Consider the following 22,950-nt stretch of genomic DNA (forward strand, 5'->3'; position numbering starts at 1 on the left):
GGACTACCTCAAACAAAGCTCTGAATTTGGCTCAGTATGGTAGAGCTGAACACAGAGACAAATGAAAATAAAAAGTGACTAGCAAAGAAAAACAGAGGGAAATAATAAAATTTTAGCACTTATGCTTTCCGTTTTCAAGGCACTTTGCAGATACAGGTTGCATCTCCCTCTTCCAGCACCCTCAGGACCTGACCCGCCCTGAATAAGGGAATTTGCTGGACGAAGGGAAGTCTCCAGCCTCCCCCACCAACTTCAGCCCTGCCAGTCCCCTTACTTGTGTCCCGTCCCTGGCCCCATTGGCCCCCTGGAGGACAGCTCTAGCCCCTGCTGGGCTGCTGGCACCAGCCCCAGACAGGCAGCCAGCTCCAGCTGGGCTGCCAGAACTAGCCACCCACTGGGGAGTCAGCACCAGCACTGGCCACAGAACCAGACCCAGCCCAGGAGTTGGGCAGCTGCTGGCTGACTTCAGCGCCCTGCTGGGGAGCCAGCACAAGCCCCAGCAGAGGAGCTGATACCAGGGACAAGAGCCCCTGGACTCCCCTGCACAGGGCTGCCAGCCCCGCTGTCTCTGGGCTACCATCAGGCAGGAGTCCCCACTGCTGGCCCTTTTCTTTGCAACGTCCCAGCCAGAGTCTCTGATTCAGTAATATCCGCGGTCCTGTCAAAGAAGGGATGTTGCCAGATGAGAGAATTCCAGTTTTGAGAGGTGCAACCTGTACTAATTTAGTAATAACTCAAAGTCATTCCCTAACACTTGTCTCCTCACCAAAGAGCACAGTGTTTTCAAAACTGGCTTTTAGTTCTGTAAGATAATAATAATAATAATAATAATAATAATAATAATTTGGAAGTGGTATTATTTTGTTTGCAAGATCTTGGAAATCCTTCTTTGTTCTTGCCCAGAAAATGTTTACAAACAGACCACCATTTCTCTCTCATTTATGTCTGTTTAAAATTTGATTAATCTAGTGCTTTCATAAACATAATGAGTTTAACTTCTCAACATAATTTTAGTCACACTAGTTATTTTTCTGGCTGCCCAATTACTTTCATAGCCTGTTTTCCCTACCTCTTACCTGTATAGGATATCCTAATAGCAGTTGCAGAAATATCAGAAATTTTAATATGTCTGGACTGAAGAAATTTAAATGCAGAATCACTCAGATCTTCGGTGGTCAGTTTCTGGAGAACCTTTCGTGCAAATGGACCTGCTACGCCAAGTACTCCCATATCATCTGTAACGTTTTTAATCTCAACGTTGTATCCACCCTTAAGTGCCTCCTCTTCTATCCATCTGCATGTCAAGGACAAGACTTTCATTCAAGGTAATTATTTTAGCATTTGGTCCTGGGGCCATAATCTACAGATTTATTGTACTGTTGGAAATAAGTATTCAGCACAAATGGTGATACTTAAACTGTGTTTATCTTGTGGTAATGCCCATCAGCTCCAACCAAAGATCAGAGCTCTACTGTGCTCGGCAAAGTACACACACAAACAATGAAGAGCCCAAACAGATTGCCCTATAAATATTCAGCAGCAGCTCTTGAAAAGATAAAACAACATGGAAGTCATGGGGATGAGATGCAGCCATCAGACATACTGACCAAACTACAGACTTTAACTTATTAATCCTGCAATTACTAATAGTTAATTATTACTAATCATGATGGGCAAAATCCTAAATCTGCTCCTAGGAGAGCTCCACACCAATGGAACTGAGCTGGAGGATAATCAGTGCAGTGTGAAATAAGCCATAGTGCTCAGCCACTGCACCATGACAACCTATGGACACCTTAAAAAGAATAAAGTGTTCTGGCAAATGAAGAGGCACTGAAATTAGAGGTTGAACCTCTCTAACCCGGTATTCTCTCATCCGGCAACATCTGTATTCCAGCATGATTTTGGTGAGTGAGACAGCTACTTACCATGGGCGTGGCCAAGTCTCCCATGGTCACATGAAGTTTGTTTACAGCCACAAGTCCTGGCTCTCAGTGTTCTGTGCTAGCTGTAATTGTACCCCTAAATGTCTTCTAAGAGCCCAGTAAGCAATGGAAGTATTGGTAATGATGCTAGCCAACACTGACCTCCCAAAGCTTAGCAAATTCTCTTGCTTGCCATTGGTCAGGTCCCAAGGGTGCCGGATGAGAGAGGTTCAACCTATAGTACAAGGCATTTGCTGGACCAGCTCCTCACTCTCCGGCTTCTCTCCTGGTGGAGCTCCCTGTCGCTGGATTGCCAGGGGGCTCCCCACCCAAGCTCAGCTCCCCGTTGCTTCAGGGCTACTGCTGAGGATCCCCCGCCCACTGCTGGGGATGCCCAGCCCTGGCGTAGCTCCCTGATGCCATGGGGATGCTGGTGGGGTTCCCTGCCCTCACTGGTCTCCCTAGCTCAGCCATGCTCCCCATAGTGGGGTTGCCAGTGGGGCTCTCCAGCCCCAGCCGCATTCTCTGCAGGGCTCCCTAGCTCTGCTTGGTTCCCCCCAGCTCTCGTCATCACAGGACTGCCAGCAGTGCTCCCCGCCACCAGCAGGAACAGCCTTCCAGCCACACCAGCTCTGGGCAGCAGGAGCTCTCTGGTCCAGCACCTCTGCCAGCCCAGGGATGTTGCTAGACAAGAGAGTTTCAACTTGTATTGCTGCTGCTGTTGCTTTGCAAATGCCTTCTGCTCTTGCTTCTCCTCTTGCTCCGAGTAGTTGGAGCATTAAGGATCGCAAGTGCTGCTATTACCTGTGAGCAGCAACAATTAAAAAGGGATTCTGGATTCTACTTCTTGTACCAGATTTCAACAGATTCCCCCTTCCAGACCCAGAACTTTCCTTCTGGAGCACAAATAATCTCAAAATGGTCAGAAAGCCTATTTGCTTTCAACAGCACACCCCACATTCTCGTGTTTTCAGGGCAGTGTCTTCCCCAGTCTCCCTTCCCCTTCTTCCATTTCTTCCTTGCTATATTCAGCAGCTAGGCCCCACAGGCCTTTTACTCTTTCTTCCCTGATCCCAGAATCTCCAGAAAAGCATAGGAAAGGGAGGTATTTTTCAAGAATGATTCTTTTCCACACTTCCGAGCCCTCTGAGAGCAAGCTGCCGTGTATATTTCTTCACAACTCCAGATTAATAAGTGATATAAATTAAGTTTTATTGGGTATAGGTTAAGTGCAATAATTGAGGCAGCTTAATACAGAGCTAAAGAAGGACAGGTTTTAAAAGGGGTAATAGCAATCACAGAATAAAGGCTCAGAAGCAACAGAGGATTTAACTTAGCATTAGTGTACATGTGTTTAGAGCCACAATATGTGTAACCATACAGCCAACAAAGAGGAGTGAGAAGTAAAGCAGTGACCATAAGAAATCCCTTAAAACAGATACACATTCCTGACATACTCACACACTGTAGATTCTTCAGCAGATTATTTAAATTGTTAGTGAGCAATTGTTAGTTTTGACTCCTAACAACCAAGTATTTCATTAAGTTCACTAAATAAGAAAGTAATATTCAAAATCTTATAGGACATAAAAAATTTCTCTTAAGAAATCCCAAGGCATAGTTGGTGACCAAACAAAATTGGTGAAGTTCTTTACTAATCAATACGTTGAGCTGGTTTTGTAAGCGTTATTCAAGTTTAGTAACTAATTATGCAATTGTTCCCATTGGTTCCAGTGGAATAACTCACAGAACAAGGCATCATTTATAGATATATCTATTTGTGTCTGACCCTCCAGCATCTATTTGTATCAGGCCCCCACATAAGGACCTGATGAAGGCACACATGAAAAAGTGCAGCATTGGTGTCGACACTTGGGAGAACCTCGCTCAGTGGAGAATGGTGATCTGTGAGTGGATGGTGCAATTTGAGAGGTCCCACTCCATTGCAGACAAGGAGAGGCAGAGAAGAAAAGATCATCAAAAACTGCCTCCTACCCCTCGTACAGCTACCAACACCTGCCCCTTCTGTGATAAGATCTGAGGCTCCAGAATTGGGCTGATCAGCCATCAAGAGATGCACAAGTAGGAGGGTGACATGAAGACGTCCTACTTGTCATTGAATGACCTCCAAGAAGTATTTGTATCTATTTATACACTTACCTCAGATCATGGAGCTCTGACCCAGAACCAGTCACCAGCAAAAATTCACCTGGAGACAGGTGAGAGACGGTTAGCTCAGCATAGACTTGGCCTCTTGGTGTTAGCATGTGACTTATATTTGTAGAACCCACCTATACAGCAGAACATATAATCATTTCATTTGCAAAATAAATCCTTTGCACTGTTGCAAGTCCTTAATGCAAAATGTGAGAACAAAAAGCTTAGGTACATCAGTCATACAAATATCTTTAACCATATCGCTTATGTTATAAAGTATGATTTTCTCTCTCTCCTCCCAATTTTTAACTCATTAGTAGAAGACTAATATGCTAGTGCTCACGATTAAAACTGAGAAGCTTGAAATAAAGGTTTGGTCAGGACTTTTATAAATATTTGTTATGTGTAACAGAAAACTCATTAGCTTTCCAATGTAAATTCAATTTTATTTTTAAGTTAGCTATCCATCAAAGCCAAAACTTGTGCTTGCCATATTAACACAGTTTTTCTCATTGAGTCATGTGAATAAAACATGCAGAGTTTGGCACCCAAAGGATGTGTGCACCATGATCTTGCCAAAGATATCAAAAAGGTGTTTGGCATTTGAGCTAATTCAACATAATCTCCCCTGTATAGGGTCTTCACCTAGTAAGAGGTGTCCTTCGACACAGAGGTATTTCCAGAGAATTCCTTTTAAGTGTTTTTTTTAAACTTTCTGTGAGATGAAATACAGAGATGATCAGATTATTATGGCTCTACTTCCCAGTTTCCCATTTCTGAAACCCTTTCAGAGAGCCCAGCCCTAGGTTAATAAAATTAACAGAATCCTGTTTACCTTTGGAATGATGTTTGCGAAGAGATGATCTAACAGTTTAACCGAATCATTCCCTTTGACAATAAACTTGCCAAATGGCGTCAGGTCAATCACACCAACTTTTTCCATAACCTGCTTATATTCACGACCTACAGGTTCAAACCAGTTTGTGCGGTGAAAACTAGGTCTGAAACAAAGTATTTAGGCACATAAAACATAGACTATACATCTGGTTATTCAAAATCTAGTCATTCTGTGATCTATTTAGCAAATATATTCCTGAAATTCTGTTTCGCAAGTCATTCAAAACCATTAGAACCTAGCCTCTCTTATTTTAGGTAGTTTATCCATTATTCTTCTCAGTGTAACAATGGGTTAAATATTATTTAACTTAGCATGAGAGTCAGAAGCAAAATTGACAGCAGAATGAAGTATGCAACAGTTTGAATCGTTTAAGAAAAAAAATTACCAGTTCTTCATTAATTAACTCTGGGTAAATTTACCTGACTTTGCTGACCCCTCTATTATGGGTTAGATTGTAGAAAGCTTTACATGGCTAGACAGGGAAGAGTAGGATTCCCCTTACTCTCCTGCTGAGCCTTCCTCAAATTGTCACTCCAGCTGAGGATGGTCAAGCAGGGTTACTTGCCTGATGTCTCCCACTGAATGTAAACAGGCAGGAGGTGGAATGAGGAATCCCAGGCCTACAACCTTTACTCACTGGTTGCACAGAGGGAGTAAGTTTGTTCCATAAAAAGGGGTGAAATAATTAACTCCCCACAGAGCTAGTGGGGCGTAAGGGAGGAAATGTGACTTTACAGTTGGTTTGTTCTCGAGTCTGCTTCCAGCCATGCCCCTGCTTACCCAGAGCCATTAATAATGATACAGTGTAATTATATGTGCATGCTTTAGAGTTTATGTATTTTTAGACTGAAATATACTTTAAAGTATAGATAACAAAATCAGAACAAGCAAAAATAACAGATGAGTTGCTTCTTAGATCTTTAGCTAAACTGACTGGAAAGCACATGACTCCCATCAATTCTCATTCAATCCTCTCTTGATTTCAGCACAACAGACCAATACAGAAGTAGTAATCTTTCATTTACTTGTATCCAATCTCATCTCCAGGTTTGTAGAACCAATGAGGTTGCTCCCATCCTGCATGGAAACCCATTGAGCATTTAGATTTAAGCACTTCGTAAAGCCCACTGACTCTCTTTGTAGGTCTTCCAGAAAACCTTTCTTCTTTCGGATAACCAACTGGAATAGTAAAAAAGAAAAGAGGTGTACTAAATCTCATACACCAAAAAAGCACAGCATGTTAAAAAATGGCACCAGCTTCACACCTAGAATAAATATATCTCATACAGCTACAAAGCAATTTCTAGAGGTATTTGGTACCATGTGATCAAATCAGAAAGGTAATGTTTTCTATTAATTTTCCATTCACTTTGCACACATGCAAAGTCTGGATACACACAGGGAGTTAGGTGTTGTGATGCTGAGTGTCATAGTGCCTAACTTTTGGCAGTTGAGTTAGGTGCCTAGACTCTCTATGCAATGAATGACTGTGAAGGGTCTAATGAGCTAGATGGCACCTGAATCTTCCCTGGGTCATCACCCAGTTGCTCATCTTACAGAGAACACTGTGACTAACTGTAGGGCTCAGGCAGGAGATGGATGTTCAGATGCCTAGAGTGAGACAGTAGCAAGCACGCCCAGAGGTAGTCACATAGGCATCCATGTAACTTCTACTCTGAAAGCTTAGGCATCTACGGGGTTTGGCTGCCATTTTGTGCACAAAAGTGGTTCCCATAAATCTTAAGCACTTAATTCCTTTTGTGCATTGAGGCCTAAGTGGCAACAGTAGTTGAAAGGCAGTGGGAATCACAACAAAAGAAAGGAGATATTTTACACACATGCAAAGTCTTATTTTTCAGGATATGAAAAATACTTTATAAATTATCTTCTTACCAACGTTGTTAAATCCATAAGATTCTCTTGCTTTGGCTGCTGTATATTGGGTGGTAGTCCATTTTCCATAGCGATTAGGATCTAATTCAATCAGGTCAAAAGGAGGCTCACCATGTAGGATCCAATCACTGAGATACTTTCCTACACCTCCAGCATGGATAATGCCATATCTTTAAACAAGAGACAAATCCTCCAATATTGAGCAATTTGAGATCATTTTCAACAAAGGCATACATTATTACAAATTCGTTTTGAACCGTTTGACAATGTTTTGTCTAGGAATTCCTCAAAAATGCTGTTATTTCCATTTTCAACAACCAAGTTAGCTGCCTCTAATAGGTGGCACTCGAGTTCCTTCCCCAAAGTTTAAAAGCAACATTCTGGTAGTTTTATTACCCTGCCAGAGACAAAGAAAAATCCTCACCCTGTCCACTTGTGCCAGTCTTTTTGCATAGTTAGCATCATTTCTCCTGTATTCTCCTTCCTGCATTCCATTGGTTTCCAGTCTTAAGTCTGCTTTCCAGTCAGCTCCAGTTTCCTACCTCCTTGTTTGGCTTGTACCATTTCTTCCCTCAACTCCCAGTTCTCTCTTGCCTCCCGGCTTCTAGCCTAAGATTACATCTACACTACGAGATAAATTCAAATTTAAGGCAGTTAGCTCGATATTACCACGTGACTGTCTTCACTTTAAATACTATTAGCTCAATTTAGGGAGCACTAATTTCGATAGCATAATATCATCAGTACCTGGCTGGTATAGCACCAAGTTTGAATTTAAAAGTTGGAGTAAAAGCCAGTGTGGAAACGCCACATCTTAAAACTGAATTAATTAGACTCAGAGGTGTCCTGTATGTAACCCACAATGCCCCACAGTGTTCCACTTCTGGCCACTGCTCTCCAGGTGCGCTGGAATTAGGTAACAGGAAGATTATGAATTTCAAAGCAGGAGCAGCAAGCCTGTGGCTGTAGGGTCACATTTGTATGAGAGACTAAGATATGTCTTTCTTTCTTTGCAGTTAGTGCTGTGAGCACATCTGACCATTCAAATAGCCCTGCAGGGAGATAGTGGTTCCGCCTACACTTGGAATTTTTTTTTGTGCTGGCTGGTGCTAGCCACTGCCCTGCCGCACCACATGGCAGCAAGACTGTTGTGGGGGACATGCTTGCATAAAAGGCCAAGAAACTTCTCAGTGGTTTATATTTGTGTGCACCCCCATCTGCCTCCCCATAGACATCACACAGTTGGAGTCTTTCCCATGCTCAGACACATCAGGGGGGTAGCGCCCAACCCAATAAAAGGACATGCCTGCCATTTGGTGCTCACGATGCTGCCAGGCAGCACCATGTCCTGGCTTGCAAGCGGTTAGGGCTCCCAGGGTGTGAAAGAATTTCAGAGTCTTGCAGTGACCAGGAGGAAGTTTCACCTGGTGGGTAAGGTTCTCGGGGCATTTCTGCCACACGGGGGAAATATTTCAGCTGCCCCCCCCTCCAAAATATTTTCATACCCTTTTTGCCACCAGGGGGGCTATTTCAATCACCTCCACTGAAACCCCCCACGTACCCAGTGGGACTAGCTGCCGCCATGGGGAAGTCTCCCCCCGGTGGCTGAGATTTTTGGGGCCTTTCTGCCTCCTGGGGTGGAAATCTCCCCATGTGGCCAAGATTTTCTGGGCCTTTCTGTCGCACATGGGGACTATTTCAACTGGCCCCTCACTGAAAGCCCCCCGCCCACGCTCATCCCCCCATATAGGATCCAGGGGGCGAGTTGTCACCAGCGTGAAGTTTTCCCCGGCAGCTAAGATTTCCAGGACCTTTGTGCCGCATGGGGGAAGTCTCCCCTGGCACCCAAGATTTTCAGGGGCTTGCTGCTGCTGGTGGAACTCCCCTGGTGGCTAAGATTTTCAGGGCATTGCTGCCATCCCCTGTGTTGACAATTTCTGTGTAGTGTAGACAGAAGACAAAAATTTTTTTCCTAGCCTTCTCTATCCTCTTTCTTCTAACTTTGCATCCCTTCATGCAGAGAAGAGTGTGTGGAGGGCCAGCTGAGAATATAGACTGTGGACAGAAGCTGTATAATGAACTGGGAAGCCAAATACCCTCCCTGCAGCAACTCTTTTTTTTCCAAATCTTTATTATCAACTCTTTCTTCATGCTTTTCATTGTGCCTGTATTATTTTCAAAGATCAGTTCCAATCAAGGGAGGAGGGACAGTCAGTGGTTGGCCAGCTGAGAACGCAGACTTTGCACGGAAGCAGTATAGTGGACTGGGAACCCAAAAACTCTTTCCTCAGCAACTTTCTTTTTTTTTTTTTCAAATCTTTACTAGCTACTCTTTCTTTATGCTTTTCATTGACACTGTATTATTTTCAGGGATCAGATGTAATCAAGGGAGTATGCCCAGTTGAGAAGACACACACTTGCTGATTTTTATAAAATCCTTGATAATTCAGTTACAGAAGAAAGAGATTTCTGTTAACTTTGCCATATTTGTTGATGCCCTACTTTTCCCTTTTTCCAACTGGAAAAATGAACATTTGCTTACCACAGGAGGGGAATGAGGACAATACAATGGAGAAAGATGATGTCAAATACCAGTGAACACGCCCAGAATGCTACGGGGATGAGGGAACTGTGGGATAGGTTCCCACAATGCACTGCCGCAACAGTCAATATTTGCTGATTGAATGTGGCAGCAATAAGTCATCTTCATGAGGAAAATGTGAGGCACTGAGGGTAGTCAAATTCAAATTTATAAAATCCAGCATTACAAAATCAATAGTAATAAATTCAAATTTAGCTCATAGTATCGACGTTGGCTTAGTCCACATATCTCCAACCTCTCCTTCACAGACTCTGGTCCCAAACTAATCCCCCATCCAGCTCATTTCCCTGTTGCATTTGAAAGAGGCAGTTTCCTCCCCACACTGACTATAGGACAGCTGAAAACAGTGCCATCCACAGAGGGTGCATGGACCTGAGCAAGTCACCTGCATGGGGTTCCCCCCTTTAAAATGTTTTATACACATGAAATCTGATTACAGTGAACCTCAATGGAATCTTCTGGATGCAGGTAAAATATCAGTAAAGCCCAGCTGTATAATTATAATGTTGTTATACTGTAGAGCTCTTTCATAAAGTTCACATAATTTAAAAAAACCTCACTGATCATGATCAGTGTCACACCACTCACATTCTGAATCCACTTTCCTGGACTTCCTTGCAGCAAATTCTGCTACCAGATCACAGTAATCCAGGTTTGATGCTACTTCCATTTCAATGGACAGAAGGGCAAGTCCACCCACCCCCTCCTGAGACACAGCTGGCTGTAGGCAGTGTTCTCTGGAAGCTGTTTGTTTTGTTTCTGCTGTGCTGCACATTTCCACATGCTTCAGTGCATAGAAATTTTTTGCCACACATGGACAGAAAAAATCCACATACGGATGGAAAAGATTAGGGGTGAACATTGGCTGTAGGTAGTTAATGTTTAATTTGGAAAAACTTTGCTCCCCTGAAGCCACTCTGACTGGGATTGTCACCAAAATCCTGTATGCTATAGCTGTGTTTGGGAAGGTGCTGTCAAATGAGTTAAGAAATGAAAGGGCTTGAAGAGTAGTACTTGTTCCTTCAGGGTTGAATTCTCACAGCACCGGAAGCTATGTTTTCTCCATTTGTCTCTGTGCCTGTTAGTGCTAGCCATTATATGATAGTTGGGGTTGTAGGTGCACTGGAGTGCAGAGCTGGGGTCACCAGAGCCTGGAGAAACCACAGGGTGCAGGCATGTGGAGTGCAGGGATTTAAGGGTGCACTGGAAGAGCTAGGTGGTACTATGCCCTCCTCATCCAAGCCCCCAATCTTTCTCCCCTTCCCTCACACCGGTCCCTGTGTATCTCCCTCCCCACAATCCCACATCCCCTCACCTCACACCACTCTCCCTCTAATTTCTCCATTCCTCTGACTCCTAATACTGGTCCCTGCTCTGGAAACATTCACATCCCTAGTTCCCTTTCTCCCTCAAAGACAAATGACATTCTCATCAAAATCAAACTGCCAGCCCCCATGATTTACAAACTGTAGCACCCTATAAGGCACCTGTTAAAAGACTTCTTTTGCTGAATGGGGTTGTGATTGACTTATCCTTAGTTATGCTAACTAGGGTGGGGTGAGTTCACACCATCTATCTCAAGGAAATCTGTCTGTGATCCATCCATGCCCCATTCTCTATTTAACGCAAAGAAACAGGTTTGGGGAGCAGGCTGTAGCTCAGGGGTTCCTTGGTCAAATGACCCCAAATATGGATCACGAGTACCACTCTACATCCCCAGGAAGCAGGTTTCCAAGCAATCCGGGTACCATTCAGATTTTAGAGTACTTAGAAAGGTTGAGTTTTAAAGTTCATAAATGGTGCAAACTAATGTTTTTCTGTAATTTGCCAGCCCCGGTGGGGTGGTGATGGAGTTGTGGGTCCCTTTGTCTGGTACTGAAGGGAGGGGAATCCCAAAGCTGGAGCCTGCTGCGGGATAGCTGAAAAAGGCATGGAGAACCCAGAGGCTAGAAGTTATAAGGGTGGCCCCCTTGGAAGAGGGAGGTGTGGGGCACAGGGGGACACCAGCTGGGGGCTATCGGTGAGGGACCCTTATGGAGACTGGCTGCTGGCATTCACCTGTACTGGGAGGAGTCCACCTGGACTGATCCCACTGCTGGCAGAGGGAAGGATCTGTTCCTTCAAGGCAGAAGTCTGGAAGGACAGGGGCAGGGGCAGGGGCAGGGCCAGGCAGACTGCCCTGTGCAGGCTGCCTGCTGGAGTGGCATTGAAGGGCAGGAGCACTGGGACCCTGCAGCATCCAGGAGGCAAAACCAACAGGTAGGAGATCAAGATCCAAAGAACAACAAACTGACACTGAGCAGCCCGAGCCCAGGGGTGCAGGCAAACAAAAAGAAATAAATGGGGGGAGGCACCAGCCCCTCCCTGCTCCCAAGGCATTCCCCGACCCAAAGCATGGGGCTTTAGGGCTGCCTCACCTCTTCCTATGTATGGGACAGCTCTGGTTGAAAACACAGGCGAGACAATCTCCCAGCTCTCACTCTGACTGTGTGGACTCAACCCTGCCCGTAGCAGCCAAGAACTGCAACAGCATGGAGAGTATTAAGACTGGTACACACTTATATAGATGGACTCTACAGAGATTTCTGTAATGAAGGTCAGACAATTCTCTACTGAGCATATGCGATCAGTGATTTTTCTCAGGCTAGCAACTTGCACCAGTTTGGATGGATTTTTGCAGAGGTTACAAAAGGAACATCCCTGGAGGCGCTAGATCTTTTCAGACAAAATGTCACTGGAAAGTTTTTGAACATGGGCTAAACAATATATTTTTCTTCAGACTTATTCTCAGAAAAAGCCAAAATGTTTTAGCTGCAACTTTTAAAAAATGGCCATCAGCAAACACCCATCACAGAAAATTGCAGAAAATGTTAAGGCTGCCTGGTTAAAATTTGGCAGTCTGAAAACTAGGTTGCATAATGTAAAGTGTCTGCCAACTGTAATAATATGTAATGACAGCAGTCCCATCCATAATTATTAACCTATCTACACATTAAAGTGCACAGCAAGCTGTTGGCATCACACAAATAACAAATGATTACCACACATAACACACACATACTCACTCACTCAGACTGCAAGCACAATGTTCTGCCTGAAAACTCTTCTGATAAAGACTACCAATGTACACAAAAATTACAACATGCATGCAAACATCTGCTTCTAAAGGGATCTGGTAGGGAACAGTGGAGTGTCAATGACTCCTGGAGTACAGATATCCCCCACCTCTTCAATAGCCTCATTAAACCTTCAGTTCCAAAAGTCAGATGCTAAACATATTTATACGGGTTTGTGAAAAATTAAGCTTATAATAGGAATAAATCTCACTTTACTATCTTCCAATATGGATCTTAATCCTATTCTCACTGAAGTGACTTCAGTGGGAGGAGAAAAGTGTCCGTAAGCAGTGCAACTATGTAACAAAGCAGGTTTTTTTCTGGAACCTAGGGCTAAGAATATGAAGTATGTAGTTAACAAGTGAAATTTTTAAAATCTCTTCACTTCAAATGGCAAGTGTACTTGATCAACCATTGAATTCAGACTGATCAATCTATGTCAGTATGGGAGCCTGGGAAAGCATCTTAATCTCTTACAGTTTTACCAGAAGATTCACCCAGTGTTGCTCAGTTATTTAGTTCAATTAATTTTTATTTTTCTTAATTTAAATCATTGTTCTGGGGTGAGGCTGGGGATGAAAGGTTCAGTATGCAGTCTGCCCTGGAGAGAGAGGACCACCCCGCCCTGTCTCACTGCAGCTGCTTGGGGCTGGGTAACAAACACCTCTTCATGGCTTCTGCAGCTCCAGCGGGTACAGCTGGGGGAGGGGTGCATGTCCCCCAGCTGGGGTAGGTCCAGGTTTGTCTACCGCCTGCACCCCCAACCCAGAGTGAGGAATGCAGCAAACAGTGCACCTTCCCCTCGCTCCCTGATGAAACAGAAGGGCCATCAATGTTCCCATACAAACCGAGTTAAGGAACTTCAGCACTCTGTTGTCCATAAAGAGCACCTGGGGGGTGGGAGGCTTGGGGACAGGGCAGCACTGGATGGGGGAAGCACCATGAGCCAGCCCCTTCCACCTGCCGGGTAATTCTGCCTCTTTTCTGCATGGTTTTATGAGATACAATCCCATTCCAGGCACGTCCCATTTTCCTGGTACAACCAAAGCCTTTTCTTGCTTTAAGTTATGCTAAGAAGAAGTTGTATGCAGGATTTAGAAGTAATAGCTCTTACTATTGAGGAAGAGTTCCTCAACAAACTGATAGACAGAGAGATGCACCAACTCTCTCAAACATATAGTACAGAATCATAGAATCATAGATCACTAGAACTGGAAGGGACCTCAAGAGGTCATTGAGTCCAGTTCCCCGCCCTCACAGCAGGACCAAACACCATTTAGATCACCCCCAATAGTTGTCTGTCTAACCTGCTCTTAAATATTTCCAGGATGGAGATTCCACAACCTCCCTGCGTAACTTATTCCAGTGTTTAACCACCCTGACAGTTAGGAAGTTTTTCCTAATGTCCAATATAAACCTCCCTTGCTGAAGTTTAAGCCCATTGCTTCTTGTCCTATCCTCAGAGGTCAAGGAGTTTTCTTCCCCGTTGTAACCCTCTTTGAGGTACACAAAAACCGCTATCATGTCCCCTCTAAATCTTCTCTTTTCCAAACTAAACAAGCCCACTTCTTTCAGTCTTCCCTTGTAGCTCATGTTCTCAAGACCTTTAATCATTCTTCTTGTTCTTCTCTGGACCTTTTCCCATTTCTCCACATTTTTCTTGAATGTGGTGCCCAGAACTGGACACAATACTCCAACTGAGGCCTAATGAGTGCTTAGTAGAGAGGAAGAATATAGTAAATATATAAGTGTTTGTAAAGCAAAGAAAAGTGGATAAGGCCTTATTGGATACTGATCTGATGATTAGGCATTCCTCTTGGAGCAATGATCAGTTGAGGTTACTGAATGTAGAGGGGAATTTAGGGTGAATAAGTTGTAGACGATGATTCATGAAAACATTAATGTAAGAATATAAGCAAGATAGCATGAATAGCACCACCCAGATCTCCTCAAACAGTATCTTCTCCCAGTGTTCACCACCTAACTCTAACATCCAACAACAGTCACCTATAGAGTTCATCTCCTCAAATTCTGGTACCCCAGAATCATCCTCTGGCACATCCCTTTTCACAACAGCTTGTATACCCAATACACTTGTAGTACCTTCTTAATATTTCTTCAACTTGCTCCACAACAAATTCCATTTCCTCAAATATTAAGCTCTTCTCTGTTTCACTCATCCTTGCCACAAACTGCATTGCACTATACTTTGCAGCTGCAAAGTAGCCCAAAGAGGGAACAATGGGTACATCTACACTGGAATAAAAGAGCTGTGGCATGGCTGCAGCTGGCCTTGATCAGTTGATTTGGGCTTATAGGGTTGCAGCTGCAGAGCTAAAAGTTGCTATGAAGAAGTTTGTACTCAGGCTGGAGGGGCTGTCAGACATTCTCCCCGCAACAGACACATTGGGGACCAGAGCTCAGGCTCAAGTCCAAATGTCTACACACGTAATTTTACAGTGCCACAATTCAAGCCCCCTGAGGCCAAGTCAGCTGGCCTGATCCAGCTGTGAGTGTGGAAATACCTGATATTTCCCAAATTCATTTGCATAAATAAACTCAAAGTTGTACTCTAAGAAACAGTGCTAACACGATTCTATCTTGGCACACACAATATTTTAAATACTACTCATTTCCTGCAGGTCCACAAGGCAGCAATGACATTGGCTTTGAGATTAATTGTTCCATGCTGTACAAGAAAAGGATGAAGGACAGAAAAAGAGCTGGTCAGAGTCACAGAATGGGGGGGGTTGGGACAAATATATGGCCAAACGTAAGGAGATGCCCATGGTCAAATGGTTATGGCCACTTGCAGTCACACAGTAGTGTCATCATCATCAATAACTGTGGGCTCAGTGCTTGTTGGTGTCTGATGCCTCTCTTTCCTTCCATTTTCCCCTGTCCAGTGCGGAGTGGCTTAGTTTCTGAAGACTAGCTTTGCACCAATCTACCATATCATCTATCCATTCTCTGTGGTGTCTGCCTCTCCTATTCGAACCGTCCATTATGCCGAATACCAGGGTCTTGATTTTTCATTCGTCATTCATTCTGCAAATATTCCCAAATAGTTGTAGCTTCCATTTTATAATCTTCTGCAGCAGGTTCTCTTTCGGCTGTATCGTTCTATGTAATTCCTCATTGGTGACCTTCTGCATTCATCCTATTCTCAGAATCTTTCTATAACAATGTCTTTCAAACGCCAATATTCTTCTTTTCGAATCTTTTGTTATCACCCATATCTCACATCTGTACAACATGCTGCTGAACACACACGTTTTAAAGATGCTCAGCTTCTCTTCCTAAGCTAATCGCTTTCCTTTTCCAGATCTTATGCATCGCCTTCAAACTTGCTCTTACTTGTGCAGTATGTTTGAGGAAAACAAGGTCAGCAGTGCTCAAGATGAACGCAATTTCAATTAGCTTTACTTTAATACACAAGAGACAAAAGCAAAAGGTGGGATGTATTTACTCACCCAAAGCCAATTGCCACCCAGTAATTTCCGACACCCTGATGTGGTCCCACCATTGGAAGTATATCTGGAGAATACGTAATAGGACCAGCAACTGTGTTAATGATGTCGGCTTGTTTCAGGACTGGGACCATTGCCATTGCAGCCTCAATATGATCCATTATTCTGTCTAAATCAGACTCAAAAAGTTCTTTTCCAAAACCTGCACAAATATTCGATTCGTATTATATACTTGTAATCAACTGTAAATATTTGTTTTAAATATAGGCATACAAAACATATAAGCAATAGCAGTATGTAATTCATCAGTCACATAGCCAGCCACGTCTCTTCTGTCTTTACATACACAAAATCCCATTTCCCTGTAAGTAGAGCACAAATTGAGTGCAACTGGATTTAACAGTCAGCCTTTATTTTATTTTTCTTGATGTAAGGGGAAGCAGTGCATCCTAGCAGCTCAGAAACTGTGCTGCGACTCAGGAGATTTGGGGCTTGTTTTCACATACAGCAGTACAGTGGTATACATGCACTGCTTTAGTAAAACACTACTATAGTGATGGGACACTTCTCCTGTTGGCATAGTTAATGAACCTCTGCAAGAGGCTTCTCCTGTCGACCTAGCACTGCCTACATCAGGGGTTAGGTTAGTGTAACTATGTCCCTTATGGGTGTGGATTTTTCACACCCCTGCATCATGTACATATACCAACATATGTCTGAAATATAGACCCCTTATGCTGGTCAAAGCCATTTGTTTTTATGGATTTATTTCGTGCATATATACAAGAGACTTCTGTAGTGGTCAGTTTTATTTCTGTTCACTCTCTCACAGAGGCAGTAGTCATCTTTTGAAGGATATGCAAAAAAAGCACATGATGCCATTAAATTTTCAGTAGCTTCTATTTCCCATCACACAAGGAAGTATGATAAAGGGAAATATGCTACTGTGCTTTATATATTCAAACCATTTCCTACAGTTTACTAAACTTTGAAGTTTTTAAGAACTACCTGCTGGTACTCCATTTGTTACCCATGACTCCTGTAGTTTCATTTTCTCCTGACTTTCATATGGACCAAACAAAAGCCCATCCCTTTCTTGTCTTAGATAATACGATCCTTCCAAGTCACGAAGCACAGGCAATTCCGTTTTCAGAGCTTTCACTTCAGGGATAGTTGATGTAACAACGTACTGATGGTGAACAGGTATGAGGGGATGGTGCAGTCCAATCATTTTGCCTATTTCACGAGCCCAGAAGCCTAAGAAACACAATAAAGAATTATGCTAATATGCAAACTTTAATTTCAGTGAATTAATTTTGTCACGCGTGTAACTTTTATTTGGCATACAACAAATCTATGCTGAGTTAACTGATGGGGGGAGGAGGGCATTAGGGCACCCTGCTCATAATAATCAAGGCTAGTGGAGGCCAGAGTATAGCTGAAGTGCTGCTGACAAACTGCTGGGAGTCAAAGCTGATGAACTAGGGCTGTAGCTATACACAGACACTCAGCTCTTTGGCTGTTTGTAAGCAGCCCAATTTGGGAGCTACAACAGCACAGCACTGAGACACACCCATGGTTATAGAGAAAGTGGTGACGCAGCCCCTCATTTGTCTGGCTTCACCTTGGAATGTGACATGTTGGAAGAAGAGGATTATAGCAATTTTTATTATTTTACTTGACCACAACACAACAAGGGTGAATGCATGGCGTAACACGTATATGCTCCACTGCAAACAAAGAGAAAGAGAAGTTACTCACCTGTGTAGTAAAGATGGTTCTTCGAGATGTGTCCCCGTGGGTGCTCCACAGTGGGTGTCGGGCTCGTCCCGGCGCCGCAGCTCGGAAATTCTTCAGCTGTCTCTGTCGGGTCGCGCATGCGCCGATGCACATCAGCTCTTCGCGCGCTTACGGTCACGTGCACGATCCGGTCCCTGCCAGTTCCTGATCAACCGCTCCGGACGCCCCTGAAAAACACACAAACAGAGCTCCGAAGTGGGGAGGAACGGGTGGGTAGTGGAGCACCCACGGGGACACATCTCGAAGAACCATCATTACTGCACAGGTGAGTAACTTCTCTTTCTTCTTCGAGTGGTCCCCATGGGTGCTCCACAGTAGGTGACTACCCAGCAGTAACCCTCCCCGAAAAAGGAGGTGGGTACCCGATTTATGCGTAGCTTGCCCATGAAAGGACTGCTGTCAACAGGCGTGTATCCTCATCAAGCATCCTGTGCATGGCGTAGTGCTTGGCGAAGGTGTCATAGGAAGACCACGTCGCCACTCTGCAGATATCTCTCAGCGCGATCCCTTTGAAGAAGGCCATTGACGCCGCCATCGCCCTAGTAGAGTGGGCCCTTGGCAGAACTGGCAGAGGAGTCTTGCGAAGCTCGTAACATGGTCTTATGCAAGACACAATGTGATTTGAAATCCTCTGTGAAGATAGTGCTTCTCCTTTTGGCCTGGATGCAATGGACACCAGGAGTCTGTCCGTTTTCCGGAAAGGTTTAGTTCTATCAATGTAGAAAGCCAGTGCCCTTCTTACGTCAAGTAAGTGCAACCAGGCCTCTTCATTTGAGTTGTGAGGCTTAGGATAGAACGAGGGCAACACTATTGGTTTGTTAATATGAAAATCTGAAGAGACCTTCGGAACGAAGGCTGGGTGTAATCGTAAGACCACCGCTTCTTTTGAGAAGATCGTGCAGGGTGGTGTGGACATTATGGCCGCAAGCTCGCTCACTCTGCGAGCTCACGTGATTGCCAGGAGGAAAGTCGTTTTAATGGTGAGTAGTCGAAGGGGGACCATAGCCAATGGTTCAAAGGGCGGTCCTGGGAGGGTGTGTAAAACTAGGTCTAAACTCCATGACGGCGGTATTGGTTTCCGAGGGGGGTACAGATTCACCAACCCCTTTAGGAAACGCGAGACAACAGGATGGGCAAATGTGGTTGATCCATCCTCTTCATGCCGAAACGCTGATATAACCGCCAGATGCACCTTTAGAGAGGATAGCGAAAGTCCCTTTTGTTTGAGTTGTAGCAAATAGTCCAGAATCGTAGGCATGGTGGCGTCCTGGGGTATTAGTTGCCTGGAGGAGCACCATTCGGAAAAACGCAACCATTTGTGCTGATAAGTCTTTCTGGTAGAAGTTCTCCGACTACATTCAAGGACTTGTTGTACTCCCTCTGAGCATGTAGTCTCTAAGGCGCTTAGCCATGGATTAACCATGCTTGTAGCCAAAGTCTCTTCGGGTGCGGGTGCCGTATTGACCCCCGAGCCTGAGTGAGAATGTCCTGTACTGTTGGTAGGGGAAATGGCCGATGCTGAGCCATGCGTAGGAGCAATGGGAACCACTGTTGCCGGTCCCAGGTTGGGACTACGAGTATCATGCATGCTCTCTCCCTTCTGGCCTTCTCCAAGACCTTGTGTATAAGTGTCGTGGGAGGGAACGCATAAAGTAGAGGGCCCTTCCATGGGATCATGAAGGTGTCCCCCAAAGACCCCTGTCCCATGCCCGCTCTGGAGCAGTACTGGGGACATTTCTTGTCTCGGGTGGCGAACAAGTCGATTTGGGGAAAACCCCATCTGCGGCACACTTGGTGAAGTAGGTCTGAACGGATCTGCCACTCGTGAGTGGGTGCAAAGTGTCTGCTGAGCTAGTCCGCCTTGACGTTGTGGACACCCGGTAGGTATGAAGCCTTTATGGTCATATTGTTGGCAATGCACCAGTTCCACAGTCGGACCGCCTCCGCACAAAGCGTACGAGACCTGGCTCCCCCCTGCCGGTTTATATAAAATATGGTGGTGGTGTTGTCGGTATTCACACCGACTATTTTTCCGTGCAGATAATTGTGAAAATGCCTGCACGCATTGAACACTGCTCTGAGCTCTAATATGTTTATGTGCAGTGTCTTCTCCGCGGGGGACCATAACCCTTGAGTGGTTTTGTTGTCCATGTGAGCCCCCCATCCCATATGGGAGGCATCTGTTATAATGAACACAGTAATTTGTGGTTGGCGGAAGGGCACCCCTGTTAGAAGATTCTTGGGGTTTTCCCACCATGTTAGTGACCTTCGTGTCTTTGTTGTAAGTGACACCCTCTTGTGAACGGTGTGGATTGAGGGTTTGTATACGGTTGCCAACCAATGCTGCAATCCTCGCATGTGCAGCCTGGTGTTTTGCACCACAAATATGCCCCAACAGTTGTAAGCACGTAAGAACTGGAACAGTGGGGCTGTACGTTATTAGTTGTACAAGAGACTCGATGGCACGAAAACGAGCCTTGGGTAAATACACCCTTGACGTGACTGAGTCTATCCGAGCCCCTATAAACTCTATATTTTGTGTGGGGTCAGTCTTTGACTTTGAGAAGTTGATGATGAGGCCCAATGAGGTAAATGTGTTTGTGGTGATGTGTATCATCCGTAATACCTCTGCCCGGGAAGTTCCCTTTAGCAGGCAATCGTCCAGGTATGGGAAAATGAAAACGCCCTGTCTGTGTAGGTATGCTGACACCACCACTAAGGTCTTGGTGAAGACTCTGGGCGCTGAAGAGAGGCCGAACGGAAGGACTCTGTACTGAAAATGATCTGTGCCCACAATGAACCGGAGGAAGCGCCTGTGGGCTGGATGAATTGCGATATGAAAATATGCATCCTGTAAGTCGAGGGCTGCAAACCAATCGCCGTCGTCTAGTGCCGTGATTACTGAAGCCATCGTAGTCATCTTGAAGCGCTGTTTGCGTAGATACTGGTTCAGTGCGCGTAGATCCAAAATGGGTCTCCACCCTCCTGTCTTCTTTTCCGTCAGGAAGTACCTGGAGTAGAAACCTTTGCCTTGAAATTGCTCCGGTACTCTCTCCACCGCCCCTATGAATAGGAGGTGGTCCACCTCCCGCCTTAATTCCGGTAGGTGAGAGGGGTCTCTGAGAAGGGGTGCGGTGGGAGGATTTGGTGGAGGTAACGACTGGAAGGGGATCGTGTATCCCGTGTTTACAATCTCCAATACCCACTTGTCCGAAGTGATGCTTTTCCATTGTGGGTAAAATGGCTTGAGTCGGTGATGAAACATGTACTGAGATTGGCACTGAGATACGGTCTTGGCTTCGCGGCCCTCGACAGACCCGTCAAACCTGCTGTCTTGCACTTTGCCCTGCAGAGGCGTTGCCCTACTGAGGTCGGCGCCTAGGGCCCTTATAATGTGTTTGTTGATGGCGTCCCTGATCATACCCCCGTTGAAATTGGGTACGTTGCTGTTGGTAACCATAACGGCGTTGCTGAGGATAAAACTTCTTCCTTCTGAACGGTGGGGTATATATTCCCAAAGTCCGCAATGTCGCTCTGGAGTCTTTGCTCGAGTGTAGGACTGAGTCGGTTGATTCAGCAAACAATTTTATTTTGTCGAAGGGGAGGTCTGCAATTTTGACTTGTAAGTCCTTTGGAATGCCGGATGTGTGAAGCCATGACTCCCTCCGCATTACCACCGCAGTGGCTACGGCGCGGGCCACTGTGTCCGCCACATCCAATGCAATCTGGACGCCTGCTCGAGAAGCCGCATAGCCCTCTCGTACAATTGCCTTAAGAATCGGCCTTTTATCCTCCGGAAGGAAGCCGATGAGGGCAGTAAGCTTGGAGTAGTTGTCAAAATTGTGGTTCGACAAATGAGCGGCATAGTTGGCCATGCGGAGCAACAGAGTAGAGGAGGAGTAGACTTTTCTACCCAGGAGATCCAGCTTCTTTATGTCCTTGTCCAGTCCCCCAGATTTGTACTGGGACGATTTGGACCTGTGTTGGGACGATTCGACCACTAGCGAGTTTAGCTGTGGATGACTAAAGAGAAATTCCATACCTTTCGCAGGGACGAAGTACTTTTTGTCCGCTCTTTTGTTGGTAGGAGGAGTGGATGCCGGAGTTTGCCATATATTAGTGGCTGCCTCCATGATTGCATCGTCCAGAGGAATAGCTATTTTAGAAGAGGATGGGGGCCTGAGATTTTTAAGGAGTCTGTGGTGTTTCTCCTGCACCTCCGCCACTTGAATATCCTGGGACTGAGCTACTCTTTTAAACAGCTCCTGGAACTGTTTCAGGTTATCTGGGGGAGAAATGTCTCCAGGGACCACCGCCTCGTCTGGCGAGGATGAGGAGGCATCACTATGGTATCTCTCCTCCAATTCCTCTGGATCCTGGCTGTATTGGTGTGATTGTCTTTGTGAAATTTCGAGGTGGGGTTCAATGTCTTTAGACCCAGCCTCTGATTGGGGAACTTGTGGCGTTCCCCCAGGTGGAAGCTGAACACTGTGGCATTGAGGGGGAGTCGACGGAGATCCACGGTGAGACGTCGACCTCCTATGCTGACGCCCTGCATAATGATGGTGGTCGTAGCAACAGGGACAGGGGCCAGGTGATGGGGACCTGGACCATGACCCAAAGATGTAAGGGTGGTGCATGGAATGTCGAGACCGTCGAGATGATACCGACGTATGGGGAGAGCCTCTGTGGGACTACTCATAGGGGTCTCTGCTATATGATGGAGAGAAGCGTGCAGCCCCTTGAGATGGACTCCGAAGAAAAGGAGATGGACATCTGTGGCAGGCTGAAGGTGTTGCTGCCCGTCGAATCTCCGGAGGTGATCGTGGTGACAGAGGAAGCGCAATTACCTCAGGAGAGGGGCTGTGGTGCCTGGTCTTTGTTTTAGCCTTTACCCTCTCGGGTGGTCTTATCAGTGAGCTTGGTACCGTAGCAGGTGTCATGCTGATTTTCACTGCTCCCGGTGCCATTGTTGCCGGTGCCGTCGTCCTCGGTGCCGTCGATCCCGGTGCCGACGTCCTCGGTGCTGTCGTTCCCGGTGCCATCGTCCTCGGAGCCATCGTCTCCGGTGCCTCCGGGGGAGCCTCGA

The 22,950-nt window shown here is 45.4% G+C and overlaps 1 protein-coding gene across 1 annotated transcript in view; it reads right to left on the bottom strand.

The window, feature by feature from the left end:
- DMGDH (dimethylglycine dehydrogenase) overlaps window positions 1-22,950 on the bottom strand; it is a 61,801-nt gene that overhangs the window by 15,842 nt on the left and 23,009 nt on the right. The window contains exons 6-12 of the mRNA XM_074995459.1: window positions 17,070-17,318; window positions 16,065-16,263; window positions 6,874-7,043; window positions 6,006-6,159; window positions 4,918-5,083; window positions 4,086-4,216; window positions 1,077-1,294 (exon numbers count right to left, since the gene is read on the bottom strand). Coding sequence (XP_074851560.1) covers window positions 1,077-1,294; window positions 4,086-4,216; window positions 4,918-5,083; window positions 6,006-6,159; window positions 6,874-7,043; window positions 16,065-16,263; window positions 17,070-17,318 — 1,287 coding nt within the window. The remainder of the gene's footprint in view (window positions 1-1,076; window positions 1,295-4,085; window positions 4,217-4,917; window positions 5,084-6,005; window positions 6,160-6,873; window positions 7,044-16,064; window positions 16,264-17,069; window positions 17,319-22,950) is intronic.

This window comes from Carettochelys insculpta, chromosome 5 (assembly GCF_033958435.1).
Source record: "Carettochelys insculpta isolate YL-2023 chromosome 5, ASM3395843v1, whole genome shotgun sequence".
Lineage (NCBI taxonomy): Eukaryota > Metazoa > Chordata > Testudines > Carettochelyidae > Carettochelys > Carettochelys insculpta.